Below are 20,441 nucleotides of genomic sequence, written 5' to 3'. Positions count from 1 at the left end.
GAAACCCGCCAAAACGCATAGTACAATTCCGCATACCCAGCTTTGCTCCATTTCCATAGATAACCTCATCTCAATCTGAATCTTGAGCAGTTTAATTTTTTTAATCATTCGTGGGAGATGGGCATCTCTGGCTGGCCAGCATTTATTGTCCATCCCTGGTTGCCCTTGAGAAGGTGGTGGTGAGCTGCCTTCTTGAATCGCTGCAGTCCATGCTGCTGTGCAGAGGGACCTGGGGGTCCTTGTGCATGAGACGCAAAAACCCAGTCTGCAGGTGCAACAGGTGATCAAGAAGGCAAATGGGATGTTGGCCTATATCGCAAGGGGGATAGAATATAAAAGCAGAGATGTCTTGCTGCATCTGTACAGGGCATTGGTGAGGCCGCAGCTGGAATACTGTGTGCAGTATTGGTCCCCTTATTTGCGGAAGGATATATTGGCCTTGGAGGGAGTGCAGAGAAGGTTCACCAGGTTGATACCAGAGATGAGGGGTGTTGATTATGAGGAGAGACTGAGCAGATTGGGTTTGTAGTCATTGGAATTTAGAAGGCTGAGGGGGGATCTTATAGAGACCTATAAGATAATGAAGGGGCTGGATAGGGTAGAGATGGAGAGATTCTTTCCACTTAGAAAGGAAACTAGAACTAGAGGGCACAGCCTCAAAATAAAGGGGGGTCAGTTTAGGACAGAGTTGAGGAGGAACTTCTTCTCTCCGAGGGTGGTGAATCTCTGGAATTCTCTGCCCACTGAAGTGGTGGAGGCTACCTCGTTGAATATGTTTAAATCACGGATAGATGGATTCCTGATCGGTAAGGGAATTAGGGGTTATAGGGATCAGGCGGGTAAGTGGAACTGATCCACTTCAGATCAGCCATGATCTTATTGAATGGCGGGGCAGGCTCGAGGGGCTAGATGGCCTACTCCTGCTCCTATTTCTTATGTTCTTATATTTCTTATGTTCTTATGTTCTGTGGGTTGACCCACAATGCTGTCAAGGGGGGAATTTCAGGATTATGACCCAGCGACAGTGAAGGAACGGCGATATATTTCCAAGTCAGGATGGTGAGTGACTAGAAGGGGAACTTTCAGGTGATAGTGCTCCCATGTATCCCTTGTCCTTCTAGATGGAAGTGGTCGAGGGTTTGGAAGGTGCTATCTAAGGATCTTTGGTGAATTGCTGCATGCATCTTGCAGACAGTACACACTGCTGCTACTGAGCGTTGGTGGCGGAGGGAGTGGATGTTTGTGGATGTGGTGCCAATCAAGCGGGCTGCTTTGTCCTGGATGGTGTCGAGCTTCTTGAGTATTGTTGGAGCTGCACCCATCCAGGCAAGTGGGGAGTATTCCATCACACTCCTGACTTGTGCCTTGTAGATGGTGGACAGGCTTTGGGGAGTCGGGAGGTGAGTTACTCGGCGCAGTATTCCTAGCCTCTGACCTGCCCTTGTAGCCACTGTGTTTATGTGGCGAGTCCAGTTGAGTTTCTGGTCAATGGTGACCCCAAGGATGTTGACAGTGGGGGATTCAGTGATGGAAACACCATTGAATGTCAAGGGACGGTGATTAGAGTGTCTCTTATTGGTGATGGTCATTGCCTGGCATTTGTGTGGCGTGAATATTACTTGCCACTTGTCAACCCAAACCTGGATATTTTCCAGATCTTGTTGCATTTGAAAATGAACTGCTTCAGTATCTGAGGAGTCTCGAATGGTGCTGAACATTGTGCAATCATCGGTGAACATCCCCACTTCTGACCTTATGACAGAGGGAAGGTCATTGATGAAGCCGCTGAAGATTGTTGGGCCTAGGACACTATCCTGAGGGACTCCTGCAGACGTGTCTTGGAGTTGAGATGACTGACCCTCCACAATTACAACCATCTTCCGATGTACCAGGTCTGACTCCAATCAGCAGAGAGTTTGCCCCCCATAACCATTGATTCCAGTTTCACTAGATGCCACATTTGGTCAAATGTGGCCTTGATGTCCAGGGCTGTCACTCTCACCTCACCTCTGGAATTCAGTTCTTTCATCCATGTTTGAACCAAGGCTGTAATGAGGTCAGGAGCTGAGTGACCCTGGCGAAACCCAAACTGGGCTTCATTAAGCAGGTTATTGCTGAGCAGGTGCTGCTTGATAGCGCTGTTGATGACCACTTCCATCACTTTACTGATGATCGAGAGTAGACTGATTGGGCAGTGATTGGCCATGTTGGATTTATCCTGCTTTTTGTGTACAGGACATACCTGGGCAATCTTCCACATTGTCGGGTAGATGTCAGTGTTGTAACTGTAGTGGAAGAGTTTGGCTAGGGGAGTGGCATGTTCTGGAGCACAAGTCTTCAGTACTATTGCTGGAATGTTATCAGGGCCCATTGCCTTTGCAGTATCCAGTGCTTCCAACTGTTTCTTGATATTACGTGGAGCGAATTAAATTGACTGGAGACTGGCATCTGAGATGCTGGGGACCTCTGGAGGAGGCTGAGGTGGATCATCCATTTGGCACTTCTGGCTGACACTTGTTGTGAATACTTCAACCTTATCTTTTGCACTGATGTGCCTGGGTCCTCCCCCATTGATGATGGGGATATTTGTGGAGCCTCCTCCTCCAGTGAGTTGTTTAATTGTCCACCACCATTCACAACTGGATGTGGCAGGACTGCAGAGCTTAGATCTGATCCATTGGTTGTGGGATCACTTAGCTCTGTCTATCACCTGCTGTTTATGCCATTTGGCATGCAAGTAGTCCTGTGTTGTAACTTCAGCAGGTTGACACCTCATTTTTAGGTATACCTGGTGCTGCTCCTGGCATGCCCTCCTGCACTCTCCATTGAACCAGGGTTGATCCCCTGGCTTGATGGTAATGGTTGAGTGGGGGATATGTCAGGCCATGGGGTTGCAGCTTGTGTTGGATTTCAGTTCTGCTGCTGTTGATGGCCTACAGCGCCTCATGGATGCCCAGTCATGAGTTGCTAGATCAGTTCAAAGTCTGTCCCATTGAGCACGGTGATAGTGCCACACAACACGATGAAGGTTATTCTCAATGTGAAGGCGGTGTGCGGTGGTTATTCTTACCGATACTGTCATGGACAGATGCATCTGCAGCTAGCAGATTGGTAAGGATGAGATCAAGTATGTTATTTCCTCTTGTTGGTTCCTTCACCACCTGCTGCGTGCGGACCCAGTTATATCCTTGACCCAGTATCTACAGTAATTTTGGGAGGAAGTTTCACATTTCCACTACCCTATATGTGAAAAAGAACTTCCTGGTTTTACTCCTAAATGATCCAACTCTAATTTTAACATCTGTCATTTTCTTATAATGTACCTTAAGTCACGTTATTTTCTCCTTTACCAGTTTTAAAAATTACACTTTGTAAGTGCTACTTTGCCAGTAAAATTGTTTGGAATATTCTGAGGTCATCAGGGTTTTTGTACAAGTCTTTCTTCTGGCTTTTCAGAGATGCTTCCTGAAATTGTTGTTGACATTGCCAAGGACTGATGTGATTGTGTTACCACAGACAGCACAAGTCAACTGGAATGCAGACCTGTATTCAACAGTGTACAGAAAACAAGTGTCCTCGAGGGCAGTGGTAAAGTATTTCTAAATTCCAGACATTTCTTTTTAAGTCCTCACACAAAGGTATCCAATGACTACACAGCCATGCGGAATCTATTTGTACTGTGAGCTCAGTCACACTGGAGTGGGGACTTTCCAATAGAATCCACACAAGCTTCCATCGATGAAGCTAAATGCACCTTAAATTTTAAAGAATTATCAAGTTCAGAAACAAAAATCCTCTTCCAATCTCACCCACACCACACGTGAAATCATAGAAACCCTACAGTGCAGAAGGAGGCCATTCGGCCCATCGAGTCTGCACCGACCACAATCCCACCCAGGCCCTACCCCCACATATTTACCCGACTCTAAGGGGCAATTTTTAACCTGGCCAATCAACCTAACCCACACATCTTTGGACTGTGGGAGGAAACCGGAGCACCCGGAGGAAACCCACGCAGACACGAGGAGAATGTGCAAACTCCACACAGACAGTGACCCGAGCCGGGAATCGAACCCGGGACCCTGGAGCTGTGAAGCAGCAGTGCTAACCACTGTGCTACCGTGCCGCCCTGAGTCACCATTAAGGATCGAGCGGGAGAGAAAAGAATCACCAAAAGCAATACAGGCAAAATACTGCGGAGGCTGGAATCTGAAACAAGAACAGAGGAGGCTGGAAAAACTCAGCAGCCCGTAGAGGTTTACAGCATGGAAACAGGCCCTTCGGCCCAACTTGTCCAGGCCTGCCAGCATCTATCAGGAGAGAAATGGAGTCAATGTTTCAAGTCCATAGCCTCTTCCTCAGAACTGATGAGGGGGAGAATGTAGAAACCGCAACAAGAAGTAGCAACTTTGAGAACAAAGGACAAACAGCCTGGTGTGGGGTGGGGAGGGGGAAGTGGGGGGGGGGAGGGGGGGTTGGCATGGGGGGAGGGGCTTGGGGGGGTGGGGGTTGGGGGAGGGGGTGCGCTGCGCTGAGGCAAACCCGGGGGGAGGGGGGGGGGCGTGCTTAAAGGAGGAGAAAGATCAAAATCTACAGCTGTCAAACTCAGCTCAGAAAATGTCGGGCAAAATGTCAAAACTTCAGCAGCTGAAGGGTGGAATCTCTCCTACAGTTCAATCTCTCCTACATTTTCTCAGCCCTGTTGGGTGCACTCACAGGATGGATAACTTTACGCTCTGCACTTTCAGCAGGCTCAGTTGCTTTTTAATGCACCGTTAAGTGTTATGATGGCTGCTGGGGCGTCAGATAGCTGTGTCCTCCGATTAGGGGGAGCGACCTCGTGCTACGTTCATTTCTCAACTGAGAGCATCTGTGTCAGTAAAATATCAGGTAGTCCCTTATAATGATGGAGTCCAAGTCGCATCACCAGGCAGTCAAGGAACGGGAGTGACAGCTTCAAGGCAACTTGGGAACATGTTCCAGAAAGTTGTAGATTCAGGACACTGGGCTACTTCAAGCACTGCAAAAGATCACAACTAAGGCAACATTATAGGAACAGGCAAAACATGTGCTGTTTAGGAAAGGGGCCAAGGCCACTACTGGACCGTACCTTGCAGGTATTCTTGCTACCAGAAACAGGGACAATGCAACTAAACCACATCTCCAAGACAAAAGTTGGCCCCATAAAGGCGGACCTGTTAGTAAATGGCCGCCTGTTAAAAGTGGAAGTGGATACGGGGGCTGTGGTTTCCGTTATCGGGGAGCAGATTATAATCGCCTCCGGGCTGGTATTCAACTCCTGAACTTAGAAAACACAGAGGCCATGCTGGCCATCTATACAGGGGAACCATTGCAGGTGGCTCCAGTGACTTACAACCAGCTCAACTTCCACTCATTATTGTATAGGGACAAGGAGCTAACCTTATGGGGAGAGATTGGCTCCAACGCATCAATATGAACTGGCTGGAGATCTTCAGGCTGGGCGCAGGGGTCTGTATGAAACTACCAACAAGCACCCTGAAGTTTTCCAAGAAGGACTTGGGAGAATAAGGGGAGTCAAAGCAAGGATCGACATCGACCCCGATGTTACACCTAAGTACTAGCACGGTGGCACAGTGGTTAGCACTGCTGCCTCACAGCGTCAGGGATCTGGGTTCGATTCCCGGCTCGGGTCACTGTCTGTGCAGAGTCTGCACGTTCTCCCTGTGTCTGCGTGGGTTTCCTCCGGGTGCTCCGGTTTCCTCCCACAGTCTGAAAGGCTTGCTGGTTAGGGTGCATTGGCCATGCTAAATTCTCCCTCAGTGTACCCGAACAAACGCCGGAGTGTGGTGACTAGGGGATTTTCACAGTAACTTCATTGCAGTGTTAATGTAAGCCTACTTGTAACACTAATAAATCAATATTTTCGAGTGAGACCGGCTCCATTCGCCCTGTTGGAAAAAGTGGAGACGGAACCGGAATGTTTGGAACAGCTGGGCATAATAAGGTCAATTTGTAGAGGGGGCTGCACCTGTCATCTGTGTCCTTAAGCCGGACAAATCAGTCCAGCTGTGTGAGGGACTGTAACCTCACTGACAATCGGGTTTCTAAATGATAAATACTCCATGTTGCAAATTGATCTCTCCAGAGCAATTATGTCCTTCCTGTAATGTGGTCACCAGAACTGTGCAAATAATTCCAGCTGTGGTCTAACCAGTGGTTTATACAGTTCATCACTGCACAGTCAACGTTTCAAGTCCTTTTGGTTAAGAGCCAGAAGGAATTGGAACTCTGCTCAAGTGGATAGAGCTGTGAAGAAGGCCTATGGTGTGTTAGCTTTTATTAACAGGGGGTTGGAGTTTAAGAGCCATGGGGTTATGCTGCAACTGTACAGGACCTTGGTGAGACCACATTTGGAATATTGTGTGCAGTTCTGGTCACCTCACTATAAGAAGGATGTGGAAGCGCTGGAAAGAGTGCAGAGGAGATTTACCAGGATGCTGCCTGGTTTGGAGGGTAGGTCTTATGAGGAAAGGTTGACGGAGCTAGGGCTGTTCTCTCTGGAGCGGAGGAGGCTGAGGGGAGACTTAATAGAGGTTTATAAAATGATGAAGGGGATAGAGTGAACGTTCAAAGACTATTTAGAACATAGAACATAGAAAGCCACAGCACAAACAGGCCCTTCGGCCCACAAGTTGCGCTGATCATATCCCTACCTCTAGGCCTATCTATAGCCCTCAATCCCATTAAATCCCATGTACTCATCCAGAAGTCTCTTAAAAGACCCCAACGAGTTTGCCTCCACCACCACCGACGTCAGCCGATTCCACTCACCCACCACCCTCTGAGTGAAAAACTTACCCCTGACATCTCCTCTGTACCTACCCCCCAGCACCTTAAACCTGTGTCCTCTCGTAGCAACCATTTCAGCCCTTGGAAATAGCCTCTGAGAGTCTACCCTATCCAGACCTCTCAACATCTTGTAAACCTCTATCAGGTCACCTCTCATCCTTCGTCTCTCCAGGGAGAAGAGACCAAGCTCCCTCAACCTATCCTCATAAGGCATGCCCCCCAATCCAGGCAACATCCTTGTAAATCTCCTCTGCACCCTTTCAATGGCTTCCACATCTTTCCTGTAATGAGGTGACCAGAACTGCGCGCAGCACTCCAAGTGGGGTCTAACCAGGGTCCTATAAAGCTGCAGCATTATCTCCCGACTCCTAAACTCAATCCCTCGATTAATGAAGGCTAGTACGCCGTACGCCGTACGGTATTTCCTCGGGTGGATGGCGCTATTACAAGGGGGCATAACTATAGGGTTCATGGTGGGAGATACAGGAAGGATATCAGAGGTAGGTTCTTTACGCAGAGAGTGATTGGGGTATGGAATGGACTGCCTGCAGTGATAGTGGAGTCAGACACTTTAGGAACATTTAAGCGGTTATTGGATAGGCACATGGAGCACACCAGGATGATAGGGAGTGGGATAGCATGATCTTGGTTTCAGATAAAGCTCGGCACAACATCGTGGGCCGAAGGGCCTGTTCTGTGCTGTACTGTTCTGTGTTCTATGTTCTATGCTTTCTCTCCTTACAGGTGTTGCCAGCCCTGCTGTATTTTTCCAGCATCCTCTGTTCTTGTTTCAGATTCCAGCATCCGCAGTATTTTGTTTATACCCATCGTTACATCCCTGCTTTTTGTATTCAATACCTCGTCCAATAAAGGAAAACTTTCCATAGGCTCTCTCTACCACCTTATCTACCTGTCCTGCCACCTTCAAGGACCTGTGGGCACACATTCCAAGTCCTCTTACTTCCTCAAACTCTCTTAACACCTTTTAGTTTATTGAGTTTTCCCTCGCTTTGTTTGCCCTCCCGAAATGCATTCCTCACATTTTTCCAGTTGAATTCCATTTGCCACTTCTTGCCCACTCAGCCAAATCATTGACATCATTCTGGAATCCACAGTTATTCTCTTTACTGTTAACTACACGGTCAATTTTTATGTCATTTATAAATTTTCCAATCATGCCTCCCACATCCAGTAGCTACTGCGCCTTTGGAAGGAAGTTTCAGATTTCTATTGCTATCTGTGTGAAGAACAGTTTCCTAATTTCACTCATCAATGGTATAACTTTCATATCTGCCATTTTAGAATCGTAGAATCCCTACAGTGCAGAAGGAGACCATTCAGCCCATCGAGTCTGCAATCCCACCCACGCCCTATCCCCATAACCCCACAAATTTACACTGCTAATCCCCCTGACATTAAGGGGCAATTTAGCATGGCCAATCAACCTAACCCACACATCTTTGGACTGTGGGAGGAAACCGGACACCAGGGGAAACTGCGCAGACACGGGGAGAATGTACAAACTCCACACGGAGAGTGACCCGAGGCTGGAATGGAACCCGGGTCCCTGGTGCCGTGAGGCAGCAGTAATAACCACTGTGCCACCGTGCCATTCCTTATTCCTTGTTACTTATCTTAAGTCACATCATTTTTAAAACTTAGATTAAATCCAATCTCGACTTATTTTTAATATGCAAATAAATTAATTAATTTTTGCAATCTTGGTATCTTTCCCTCCTTATTCTCTCCTGTAAAAATGGATGTAACATAATTATTTAACAGCTCTGCAATTTTCTAACTGTCCATCATAGTCTCACATCCAGACATCTTTAATAGGCTCTCATTCCTCAAACTACTCTCTTTTTTCTTCATCTATTCATTAGATTTAGATTAAGATTAAGTCCAGACATGTGCAGGTTAGGTGGATTAGCCATGGTAAATGTGTGGGGTTACTGGGATAGGGTGGGGAATGGGCCTGGGTAAGAGACTCTGTCACAGAGTTGGCACAGACTTGATGGGCCAAAAGGCTTCCTTCTGCACTGTGGGGATTCTATGATTTTTAAAAGTGCCGTTAGCTTTGGTATTCCTTGCAAGCATTTTACACACTTACCCATTTCTGATCATTTGCTGTGTGACCCTTTCTTGTTTTTCGATAGATCTCTCAGCCTGCTGTCTTTAGAAACATAGAAACATAGAAAATAGGTGCAGGAGGAGGCCATTCGGCCCTTCGAGCCTGCACCACCATTCAATATGGTCATGGTTGATCACGCTCTTTGAGTATCCCACCTTCTACAATTGTGTGAGGCTTTTACTTTATCTCTTACTTAATTTATTGACCGTGGCTAAAGCCAGAAACCAGACCAATGGGTTCGGGTGAGCCTGTGGAAGTGCAATGTTCTGTGCTCAGGAAAGAACGATGACCAGCGTTAGAAATAGACCTCCAACAGTAACCCACAGACAAGAGGACAGGAACAGCTGATTGGTTCTCCAGTTTGTACCAGGCAGGCAGCTGCCTGCAGCTAGAATGGGAGAGGCCACCCTGGCTCACAGTCACATCTGAATCTGCTCTACACGGAGATATGCGGACAACTGCGCCATCAGCAAAGCTGCAGAAGATTTCTCAGAAGCCTCCATACCTATTTCTACCAGCTGTGCATTATCTAGGAATAGAAAGATGCAGGTGGTACACTAATCCTGGGTTAGGCACAATAACATATCATGTGAACACTTCAAAAAGACACTCACTGACTGCAAAGTGCTGGCAATTTGATTCTGTGTTTTATAAATACAAGTTCAGTAATTACTGGCTACACTCCACGGGTTTAGAGTTCTGAAAAGGTTTAATGTGTGTTCCCATAAACACTCACCACTCGTTCCTCTTCAGGAACCTCAATAATTTCCCCTTTATGGTTTACTATTTTTAAATACGGCTTGCCGAAATCTTCATCTGAAAGTGAAACAAAAAATTAGTCACTGCGTGTTTGCGCCTCTTCAATCAAGAGTCAACTTGCTTCACAAAATTATCTTATGTACCCAGGATACCAGACTCCTCCTCATTCCCAGATCCTGTTATCCATCACTGGTGTTCATTCCTTCAATCATTCAGTTGTAGCTCCTGGAAATTCCTCCCCAAACTCTGCTACCTCCCTTTCAGTTTTAATCATTCCCTTTGTTCACGCTCCTTTTCCCCTCCAAGGATTTTGTTCCCCTTTTCTTAGCGTCCACCTTACTTTCTGAAAAATGTCCTTAGGTGGGGAGGTGGTGGCGTAGTGGTAATGCCAATGAACTAGCAATCCCGAGATTACAACACAGCCTCACGTGCTTTTACCTGTTAATAACCCCTAGTTTTTTGAAGGGGTAACCAAGAAGGTAGATGAAGGCAGTGCAGTTGATGTTGTCTACATGGACTTTAGCAAGGTCTTTGACAAGGTAGCGCATGGTAGGTTGTTGCATAAGGTTAAATCTCACGGGATCCAGGATGAGGTATCTAAATGGATACAAAATTGGCTTCTTGACAGAAGCCAAAGGGTGGTTGTAGAGGGTTGTTTTTCAAACTAGAGGCCTGTGACCAGCGATGTGCCTCAGGGATCAGTGTTGGGTCCACTGTTACTTGTCATTTATATTAATGATTTGAATGAGAATATAGGGGGTATGGTTAGTAAGTTTGCAGATGACACCAAGATTGGTGGCGTAGTGGACGGTGAAGAAAGTGATCAATGGGATCTTGATCAATTGGGTCAGTGGGCTGACATTGACAGATGGAGTTTAATTTAGACAAATGCATTTTGGTAGATTGAACCAGGGCCGGACTTACTCAGTTAATGGTGGGGCGTTGGGGAGAGTTACAGAACAAAGAGATCTAGGGGTACATGTTCATAGCTCCTTGAAAGTGGAGTCACAGATGGACAGTGTGGTGAAGAAGGCATGCTTGGTTTCATTGGTCAGAACATTGAATACAGGAGTTGGGACGTCTTGTTGAAGTTGTACAAGATATTGGTAAAGCCAGACTTGGAATACTGTGTACAGTTCTGGTCACCCTATTATAGAAAGAATATTATTAAACTAAAAAGAGTGCAGAAAAGATTTACTGGGATGCTACCAGGACTTGATGGTTTGAGTTATAAGGAGAGGCTGGATAGACTGGGACTTTTTTCTCTGGAGTGTAGAAAAATGAGGGGCATAGACAAGGTAGATAGTCAATATCTTTTCCCAAAGGTAGGGGAGTCTAAAACTAGAGGGCATAGGTTTAAGGTGAGAGGGGAGAGATACAAAAGGGTCCAGAGAGGCAATTTTTTATCATAGAGGGTGATGAGTGTCTGGAACAAGCTGCCAGAGGTAGTAGTAAAGGCGGGTACAATTTTGTCCTTTAAAAAGCACTTAGACAGTTACATGGGTAAGATGGATATAGAGGGATATGGGCCAAATGCGGGCAATTGGGATTAGCTTAGGTGTTTAAAAAAAAAGACGGCATGGACAAGTTGGGCCGAAGGGCCTGTTTCCGTGCTGTAAACCTCTATGATTCTATGACTCTATGACTCTCTAATAGCCCTAGAGCCTTTTGAACTCTGGAGAGAGAGACAAAGAGACACCTCTTGCTTCTTTGAGGAACAGGCAGAAACTGACTGTTTAAAAATAAAAGAGAACAGTGTGTTTTCCCTGCAAGCCCATTCAATTGACTTTGTCTCCATCAATCAACCTAATCAAAGCCCTACTCTGAAACCCCAGGAGAAAAACCCAAAATAAACAAAAATGCATTAACTTAGATTAAAACAAACACATCCCTTGCTAACATCAATCATTAGCCTGCATTCTCAGCATGTGAGCTGCCTGGTGCAGACAAATTGGCACCGTGTAAAACACAGAGCTGAATATCAAATATACCCCTTACAAGAAATGTGATATAAATACATTTCTTAAAGGCACAGAATCATCACAAAATCTATGTGAGGAATATTCATACAAGTGTAAATTGGCTTTAGGGACTATTCCTTGTAGTATAAGGAACATTAGTATAAGGCATAGCAAAGTTAATGTGGGACTGGGAAACAGTGTTATGGAAAGAGATATAAGACCTCATCTCAGGAAAGTTGTGGACTGGACAAAGAGACCGATGTAGAAACAAGTAAATATATCAAACTCAGAATCACAGAAAAGCTGGATTATACATTAAAAAGCTGGAAAATTAAAGCAATAACATTGTGACTGAAAGCACCTGAAGTGAAGGTACAGACGGAGATCGCCTGAAAGCTTATTTTTTTATTCATTCGTGGGACATGGGTGTCGCTGTCTGGGCCAGTATTTATTGCCCATTCCTTGTTGCCCATGGGCAGTTGAGAGTCAACCACATTGCTGTGGCTCTGGAATCACATGTAGGCCAGACCAGGTAAGGATGACAGATTTCCTTCCCTCAAGGACATTAGTGAAGCAGATGGGTTTTTCCGACAATCAAGAATGGTTTCACGGTCATCAGTGGATTCTTAATTCCAGCTATTGTTTTATTGAATTCAAAGTAGCTCCATTGCAGAATCGTAAGCAGAAAGGCAGAAGAAAAAGAAACCTCGCTGTGCAGCTAAGGATTCCACTGTGAATGGCTACAGAGTGCAGAGTCAAAGGACCTGGAAGGGTGAACAGAACATTCAGTTCTTTAAAAACAGCAGTGCTTTTTCCAGTGACAACCCTGCAGTGTCAAATGACAGACCCCAAATTGTTGATTTAACAAATCACTGCAAAAACACTAAAGCCGAAAGAGGTCGAGACCACCATTGACGTGGGTGCCCAGCCATCTTTCTGTGACAAGCGAGGGTCTTCAGCTCTGAACTGTCTTCATTCTTTGCAGGTGGCAAAGGTGTCGGTCAGACCAGTCAAACCTTCAGATAATCACCACTGTACCTCAATTGGAAGACACACAGGAAAATGACCAGCAACAGAAGCATGAGCCCCAATGCCAGGCTCCAAAAGTTGCTCTCATATGACCTGTAAACAGCAGAGCACAGACACTGCAATGTGCAAAGCAGTAAGGCAATGCTGGAGCAAGGAACCAGAAACCTTCAGCACACCTCAGTGAGGCACAGACACACAGAAGGACACAGTATCACAATAAAAATGCAAACTGTAAAGTGAGCCCTTTCTTGAAAAATATCCCCAAAAAAGGGAGAGACATCCACAAAGATCAGAGCGGTCCACGCGGAAACAGAAAAACTGGGTTGATGTTACAAATGACCTGAGTGAACACCCCCTCTGGAAAGAACGGGACAAGCCAAAGGGCCCCAAGCAGAGCAGACGAGGAGTTCATAATGAGAAGTTCAACTTCAAGCAGCGGAAAAAGATAAACAAATCCCAAAAATACAGACTGCAACTCAAACTCCCAAGTCTCTGGAAACATAGCAGGCACCATAATAATTATACCTCTAACTCTTAGGCTGCCAACAGCTTGAGTCAAACAGGTTTGTAAGATTTTAGTTTAAGCACTGTGAGGAATGTTCTATATTCAGTTGGTGTCACAGAAAAGTTCTGAGTCTTGTAAGTTTGAACATGAAGACCAGAATGTTACCCTTCCCGCTGCAGTGAACAGAGATTTAGCTGGGCAACAAATTCAAAAAACGTCGCCAAATCAACAGAGTGAATCAACTCCACCAAATGTAACCAGAGTGAGAGCTCACGAATTGCCAAGCCTTGAGACTGTCTGAATTTATAAAGTCAGGCATTTGAGTGGGGAGCAGGGAGAGAGTTATTGAAATGTAAATACATTGAGTAAAGACTTGGGGGAGGTGTAGTATAAGGATATCCGGACAAGAAAGGGTTCAGGTTAAGAGAAACAGTACTGCCCGCAGTGCAATGTAAAAAGATACATGCCATGAGGATAGAGTGACTTTTGGACTGGACAGGGACCTATGGAGAAGCAAGCATGGAGTTAACTCACAACTTGGTCTATGCCCTATATATGTGCCTAGTTATGTGTTATTAATAAACATTTTGGGTGTAATCTTACCTGCTGTTCATGCCCGGCTCCCGCTGCAGCGATGTCCGAGAATTTGCTGCCCAGCTAAATCTCTGTTCACTGCAGCGGGAAGGGTAACATTCTGGTCTTCATGTTCAAACTTACAAAGAACAAAGAACAGTGCAGCACAGGAAACAGGCCCTTCGGCCCTTCAAGCCTGTGCCGCTCCTTGGTCCAACTAGACCAATCGTTTGTATCCCTCCATTCCCAGGCTGCTCATGTGACTATCCAGGTAAGTCTTAAACGATGTCAGCGTGCCTGCCTCCACCACCCTACTTGGCAGCGCATTCCAGGCCCCCACCACCCTCTGTGTAAAAAACGTCCCTCTGATGTCTGAGTTATACTTCGCCCCTCTCAGCTTGAGCCCGTGACCCCACGTGATCGTCACCTCCGACCTGGGAAAAAGCTTCCCACTGTTCACCCTATCTATACCCTTCATAATCTTGTATACCTCTATTAGATCTCCCCTCATTCTCCGTCTTTCCAAGGAGAACAACCCCAGTCTACCCAATCTCTCCTCATAGCTAAGACCCTCCATACCAGGCAAGATCCTGGTAAACCTTCTCTGCACTCTCTCCAATGCCTCCACGTCCTTCTGGTAGTGCGGCGACCAGAACTGGACGCAGTACTCCAAATGTGGCCTAACCAGCGTTCTATACAGCTGCATCATCAGACTCCAGCTTTTATACTCTATACCCCGTCCTATAAAGGCAAGCATACCATATGCCTTCTTCACCACCTTCTCCACCTGTGTTGCCACCTTCAAGGATTTGTGGACTTGCACACCTAGGTCCCTCTGTGTTTCTATACTCCTGATGACTCTGCCATTTATTGTATAACTCCTCCCTACATTATTTCTTCCAAAATGCATCACTTCGCATTTATCCGGATTAAATTCCATCTGCCACCTCTCCGCCCAATTTTCCAGCCTATCTATATCCTGCTGTATTGCCCGACAATGCTCTTCGCTATCCGCAATTCCAGCCATCTTCGTGTCATCCGCAAACTTGCTGATTACACCAGTTACACCTTCTTCCAAATCATTTATATATATCACAAATAGCAGAGGTCCCAGTACAGAGCCCTGCGGAACACCACTGGTCACAGACCTCCAGCCGGAAAAAGACCCTTCGACCACTACCCTCTGTCTCCTATGGCCAAGCCAGTTCTCCACCCATCGAGCCACTTCTCCTTGTATCCCATGAGCCTTAACCTTCTTAACCAACCTGCCATGTGGGACTTTGTCAAATGCCTTACTGAAATCCATATAGACGACATCCACGGCCCTTCCTTCATCAACCGTTTTTGTCACTTCCTCAAAAAACTCCACCAAATTTGTAAGGCACGACCTCCCTCTTACAAAACCATGCTGTCTGTCACTAATGAGATTGTTCCGTTCTAAATGCACATACATCCTGTCTCTAAGAATCCTCTCCAACAACTTCCCTACCACGGACGTCAAGCTCACCGGCCTATAATTTCCTGGGTTATCCCTGCTACCCTTCTTAAACAACGGGACCACATGCGCTATCCTCCAATCCTCAGGGACCTCACCCGTGGCCAAAGAAGCGACAAAGATTTCCGTCAGAGGCCCAGCAATTTCACCTCTCGTCTCCCTGAGCAGTCGAGGATAGATGCCATCAGGCCCTGGGGCTTTGTCAGTTTTAATGTTCCCTAAAAAACCTAACACTTCCTCTCTTGTAATGGAGATTTTCTCTAACGGGTCAACACCTCCCTCCGAGACACTCCCGGTTAACACGCCCCTCTCCTTCGTGAATACCGATGCAAAGTATTCATTTAGGATCTCCCCTATTCCCTTGGGTTCTAAGCATAATTCCCCTCCTTTGTCCCTGAGAGGTCCGATTTTCTCCCTGACAACTCTTTTGTTCCTAACGTATGAATAGAATGCCTTAGGATTCTCCTTAATCCTGCCTGCCAAGAACATCTCGTGACCTCTTTTTGCCCTTCTAACTCCCCGTTTGAGATCTTTCCTACTCTCTCTGTATTCCTCCAGAGCTCCATCTGTTTTTAGTTGCAACCTCAGAACTTCTTTGTGACACCAACTGAATATAGAACATTCCTCACAATGCTTAAACTAAAATCTTACAAACCTGTTTGACTCAAGCTGTCGGCAGCCCAAGGGTTAGAGGTATAATTGTTATGGTACCTGCTGTGTTTCCAGAGACTTGGGAGTAAAATCTATGTAGAGACTTCAGTATAGTACTGAGGGTGTGTTGTGCTGTTGGAGAATGTCATCTATCAAATGTTACATTAAACTGAGGCTATGTTTGCCCATTCGGGTGGACATAGCAGATCCGCTACCACTCGAGAAGAATAGGGGGGAGCGCCTATTGGTATTCTAATGGTAACCTGGTGTCCAGGTTAACATTAATTCCTCAGTGAACAACATGGAAAGCAGAATACCTGGTCATTATCTCATGGGCATTTGTGAAACCTCACTGTTCCCACATCACAGAATTACGGTACAGAAGGAGACCATTCGGCCCATTGTGTCTGCACCGGCACTCCAAATGAGCATCATGATTGAGTGCCATTCCCTTGTCCTTTCCCCATATCCCTGGACATTGTTTCTATTTGAACAATCACCTAATGCCCTCTTAAATGCCTGAATTGAACCTGCCTCCACCACACTTACAGGCAATGCATGCCAGACCCGAGCCACTCGCTGTGTGAAAATATTTCTTCAACTCAAAGTGCTTAATTGGGTGTGAAGTATTTTGGATCCTCTTGTGTTTGTGGGACGCACCATATAAATGCAAGTTCCTTCTCTCTTTGCAATCCATTTAGAGGAACACTCTCCATTGTTAGGCTGCATGAACAGATTTAGTACAAAGTGGAATTAGAACTAAGAGAAAGGAGCACATACTAGATAAATGCTTATAACCAAATGGACTTCACACACCCCCAAGGACCTGAGATCAGCAAGAACCCTCCAGCAAGGCTTGGGTTGTTTCTGTCAGAACAGAGATTCCCTGGCGAGGGGGAGATAGCAGTCCTGCTTTTGGGTGAAAGGCCTAATAATACAAGATTGGAAATGAAACGATGTTCTGTGTACTGAATAAACTGTGTGTATCTGTGAGTTAGAAGGGAGAGCTGCATTAGAGTTGTCTCCCTGTGAGAGTTGTATCAGAGGAGAGTGTTGCTGCAGAGGTTTCTCTGGGGTAGTTCCCTCCGTGCTTGAATCATGAATAAACAATTGTCATCTGTCCCTGGGTACAGCACAGGAAACAGGCCCTTCAGTCCTCCAAAAGGGTCTCCTGTGGTTAGTTGGAAGAAGCCCACCGCAACACCATCTTTAGTGATTATCTTGCTTATAGATAAAATTTCTTAATAAGTTTCATTCGACATGCACTGAGATGGACTGGGGTAATAATAATAATACTGACCTTGTTTTGCCAGTAATTCTGCTCCTTTTTTAATTCTGGACAAAATCTGTGTCTCCCCTCTTTTTTCCTCATTTACCCGATTGAGCATAATCTTTGCTTTGTTCTTTACACTTTGTTCTTTCAGCCTCTTGGCTGGAGAGAGAAATTGGAAAAATTGTTTAGTCAGGCAATAAACTGGATCTCCATGGATTATAACAGTTGCTCAGCTGCTAGGGCCATGGATGTTTTGAACAGATAACAGTCAGTCAGAGCTAAGTAATGGATGCCAGAAGGCTTGACAAGATGTCTTGGGATTTCACTTGAATACCTTTAGGATTTATGAAGAAATTTTTGGCGTGTGAAGAATCTGGTTTGATAGTCCAAATGCTCTTTCTGATTTCATGCTTTCATACATTGTTTTTTTTAAATGTTTCAGAGATTCATTTTAATAACATCTATACAGGTTAGAATGAACAAAACAGACAATGTGGATTGCCAAATAAAGCAATGTAATTTATATAAAGTTTAAAGTGGCCTTTTCATTGATTGTGAGGGATTTCTTCTATTAATGGTTCCCAAGGTTTCCACTTGGCCATTTTCTATGCCAGAGAAAGTTCATTCTCAGCCTGTGAAATGACTTCCTCTATCTGCTCACAGTTGCCTTCTAGTTTTTGAACATCACGCTCCGATTTTATCAAGTGAAACCCTTCATTGACGGTCTGCTCAGTGTATCTCCGAGAGGCTGCATCCTGGGGGATGGGTTGCAGGACAGCAAGAATTTCTGGAGTACAAAATTCTCAACGTCCCATGAAGATTCACCAACCCAGTCGTTTTCTTCAAGATTCCAGACATGCTAACATTTTGTAGTCAGATACTCTGGGTATTACTCTGGGTATTACTGTAGAACTAAGAATCAAACAAGATCAAATTAATTATCTTAAGTAAGTTTGTCTGGCTTGATTGCATGATTCCACTTGAACCTCATCTGCCTGGCTCAAAGTCATAGAAACATTGGAACATAAGAATTAGGAGCAGAAGTAGGCAGATTGAACCCTTCAAGCCTGCTCCGTCATTCAATCAAGTCATGGGTGATCTCTCCCAGGTCTCAAATTCACCTCCCCACCTGTTCCCCATTTCCCTTTATCCTTTTTAAAATTAGAAATATACCTATCACCTTCTTGAAACCATTCAACGATTCAGACTCCACCGCGCGATGGGGCAGCGAGTTCCACAAATTCACCACCTTTTGTGAGAAGTAGTTCCTCCTCATCTCAGTGTTAAATCTACCGCCTCTCAACCTCTACCTGTGATCTCTTGTTCTAAATTGCCCCATAAGAGGAAACATTTGGTCTACATTTACTTAATCAATCCCTTTTAAAATTTTATATATCTCGATCAGATCCCCTCTCATCCTTCTAAACTCCAGCGAGTACAAGCTCAAACTGTTTTACAAACTCACGTTTGTAATCTCTCCTCATACATCAACCCTTTCATCCCCGGAATCAATCTGGTGAACCTCCTCTGAACTGTCTCCAATGCCACCACATCCTTCCTCAAATAAGGAGACCAAAACTGGACACAGCACTCCAGATGTGGTCTCACCAGCACCCTATACAATTGCAACAACACTTCTCTAATTTTATATTCCAGTCCCTTTGCAATAAATACCAGCATCCCATTTGCCTTTTTTATTACATGCTGCACCTGCAAACCAACTTTCTATGATTCAGGAACATAGCTACCCCGATCCCTCTGCCCAGATGCATTTTGAATCTGCTTTCCATTTAGGTAATGATTTGCCTTTCCATTCTTTCTGCAAAAATGGACAACCTCACACTTATCCACTTTAAACTCCATCTGCCAATTTTTGGCCCATTCTCCTAGCCTATCTATATCCATCTGTAGAATCTTTATATCCTCTCCACTGCCTGCTTTCCCACCTATTTTAGTATCATCCGCAAATTTTGCTATGTTAAACTCTGTCCCTGCTTGCAGATCATTTATATAGATTGTAAGCAGTTGAGGTCCAAGGACTGACCCCTGCGGCGCCCTGCTAGATACATTTCGCCAGCCAGAGAAGAACCCATTTATCCTGATCTCCTGCTTTCTGTCAGTCAGCCAATCCTCTATCCAATCTCATACTTTACCCTCAGTCCCCAGCGAGCTCACCTTCTGGATCAGTCTTTTATGTGGCACCTTCTGGAAGTTCAGATATACCACATCCCCAGGTTCCCCACTATCCACCTTGCTGGTTAAGTCCTCAAAGAACTCAAGCACATTTGTCAAGCATGACCTAACCTTCATAAAACCATGCTGATAATGGTGGATTGAGCTTTGTCTTTCCAAATGTTCATTCATCTCCTCCTTAATGATTGATTCCTTCCCCACCACAGAGATCAAGCTAACTGCCCTATAGTTTCCTACTTTTTGCCTCTCTCCCTATTTGAAAAGGGGCATCAGATTAGTGCATTTCTAATCCACCAGGACCTTACCAGAATCCAAGGAATTTTGAAATATCACAACCAATGCATCCATTATCTCTGCTGCCACCTCCTTTAATACCCTAGGGCAGTGGTTCCCAAAGGGTGCGGCGCGCCACACTGGTGCGGTGAGAGAGGATGGCAAGGGTGGCGGGAAGATTCAAGGACAATCAAAGAAACATTTAAACATGGTTTAAACAAGCATTGTTTTATACTTCCTGGATGCCCCATGATCATATTATAAAGTAGTTGTGTTCTATGTTATGAATCAAGCACTGATAAGAATTGGTTTTTTTTGTTTTTGAATGTATTTCTTATCAATAAAAAATTCGGTGCGGCGCAAGCAAATTTTTATTCCGAAAGTGCAGCCCAGTGAAAAAAGTTTGGGAACTACTTCCCTCGGGTGTAGGCCATCAGGTGCTGGAGACTTATTTGCCTTTAATCCCATTAGTTTATTCAATACCTCCTTCCTAGTGATGGTTATTGCACCATGTTCCTTTGCATTAACTACAGTTTTTAGAAAATCTTCATTATTCTCGACCCTGAAGACAAAGGCAAAATATTGGTTTTGTGCCTCCACCATCTCTGTGTTCCCCATTAAAACCTCACTAGCACTGTCCCCTAAAGGACTAACATTTAATCTAGCTATTCTCTTCCTCTTCATATACTTATAGAAGCTTTGGTATCTGTGTTTATGTTTTCTGCTAGTTTCCTTTCGTAGTTCATCTTTTGATTCTGTTTGGAAAG

At 45.2% G+C, this 20,441-nt stretch overlaps 1 protein-coding gene and 1 pseudogene across 3 annotated transcripts in view; both read right to left on the bottom strand.

Annotated features, from left to right (window-relative positions):
* Window positions 1-20,441, bottom strand: part of LOC144503074 (uncharacterized) — a 111,740-nt gene that overhangs the window by 63,102 nt on the left and 28,197 nt on the right. For all 3 annotated transcript variants that reach the window (XM_078227577.1, XM_078227584.1, XM_078227590.1), the window contains exons 5-6: window positions 17,236-17,367; window positions 9,699-9,778 (exon numbers count right to left, since the gene is read on the bottom strand). In XM_078227577.1, the coding sequence (XP_078083703.1) occupies window positions 9,699-9,778; window positions 17,236-17,367 (212 nt within the window). The remainder of the gene's footprint in view (window positions 1-9,698; window positions 9,779-17,235; window positions 17,368-20,441) is intronic.
* Window positions 17,754-18,066, bottom strand: LOC144503062 (NADH dehydrogenase [ubiquinone] 1 alpha subcomplex subunit 5 pseudogene; annotated as a pseudogene).

The sequence above is a fragment of the Mustelus asterias genome, chromosome 2, assembly GCF_964213995.1.
Source record: "Mustelus asterias chromosome 2, sMusAst1.hap1.1, whole genome shotgun sequence".
NCBI classification, from domain to species: domain Eukaryota; kingdom Metazoa; phylum Chordata; class Chondrichthyes; order Carcharhiniformes; family Triakidae; genus Mustelus; species Mustelus asterias.
This window is presented reverse-complemented; position numbering and strand designations above follow the sequence as displayed.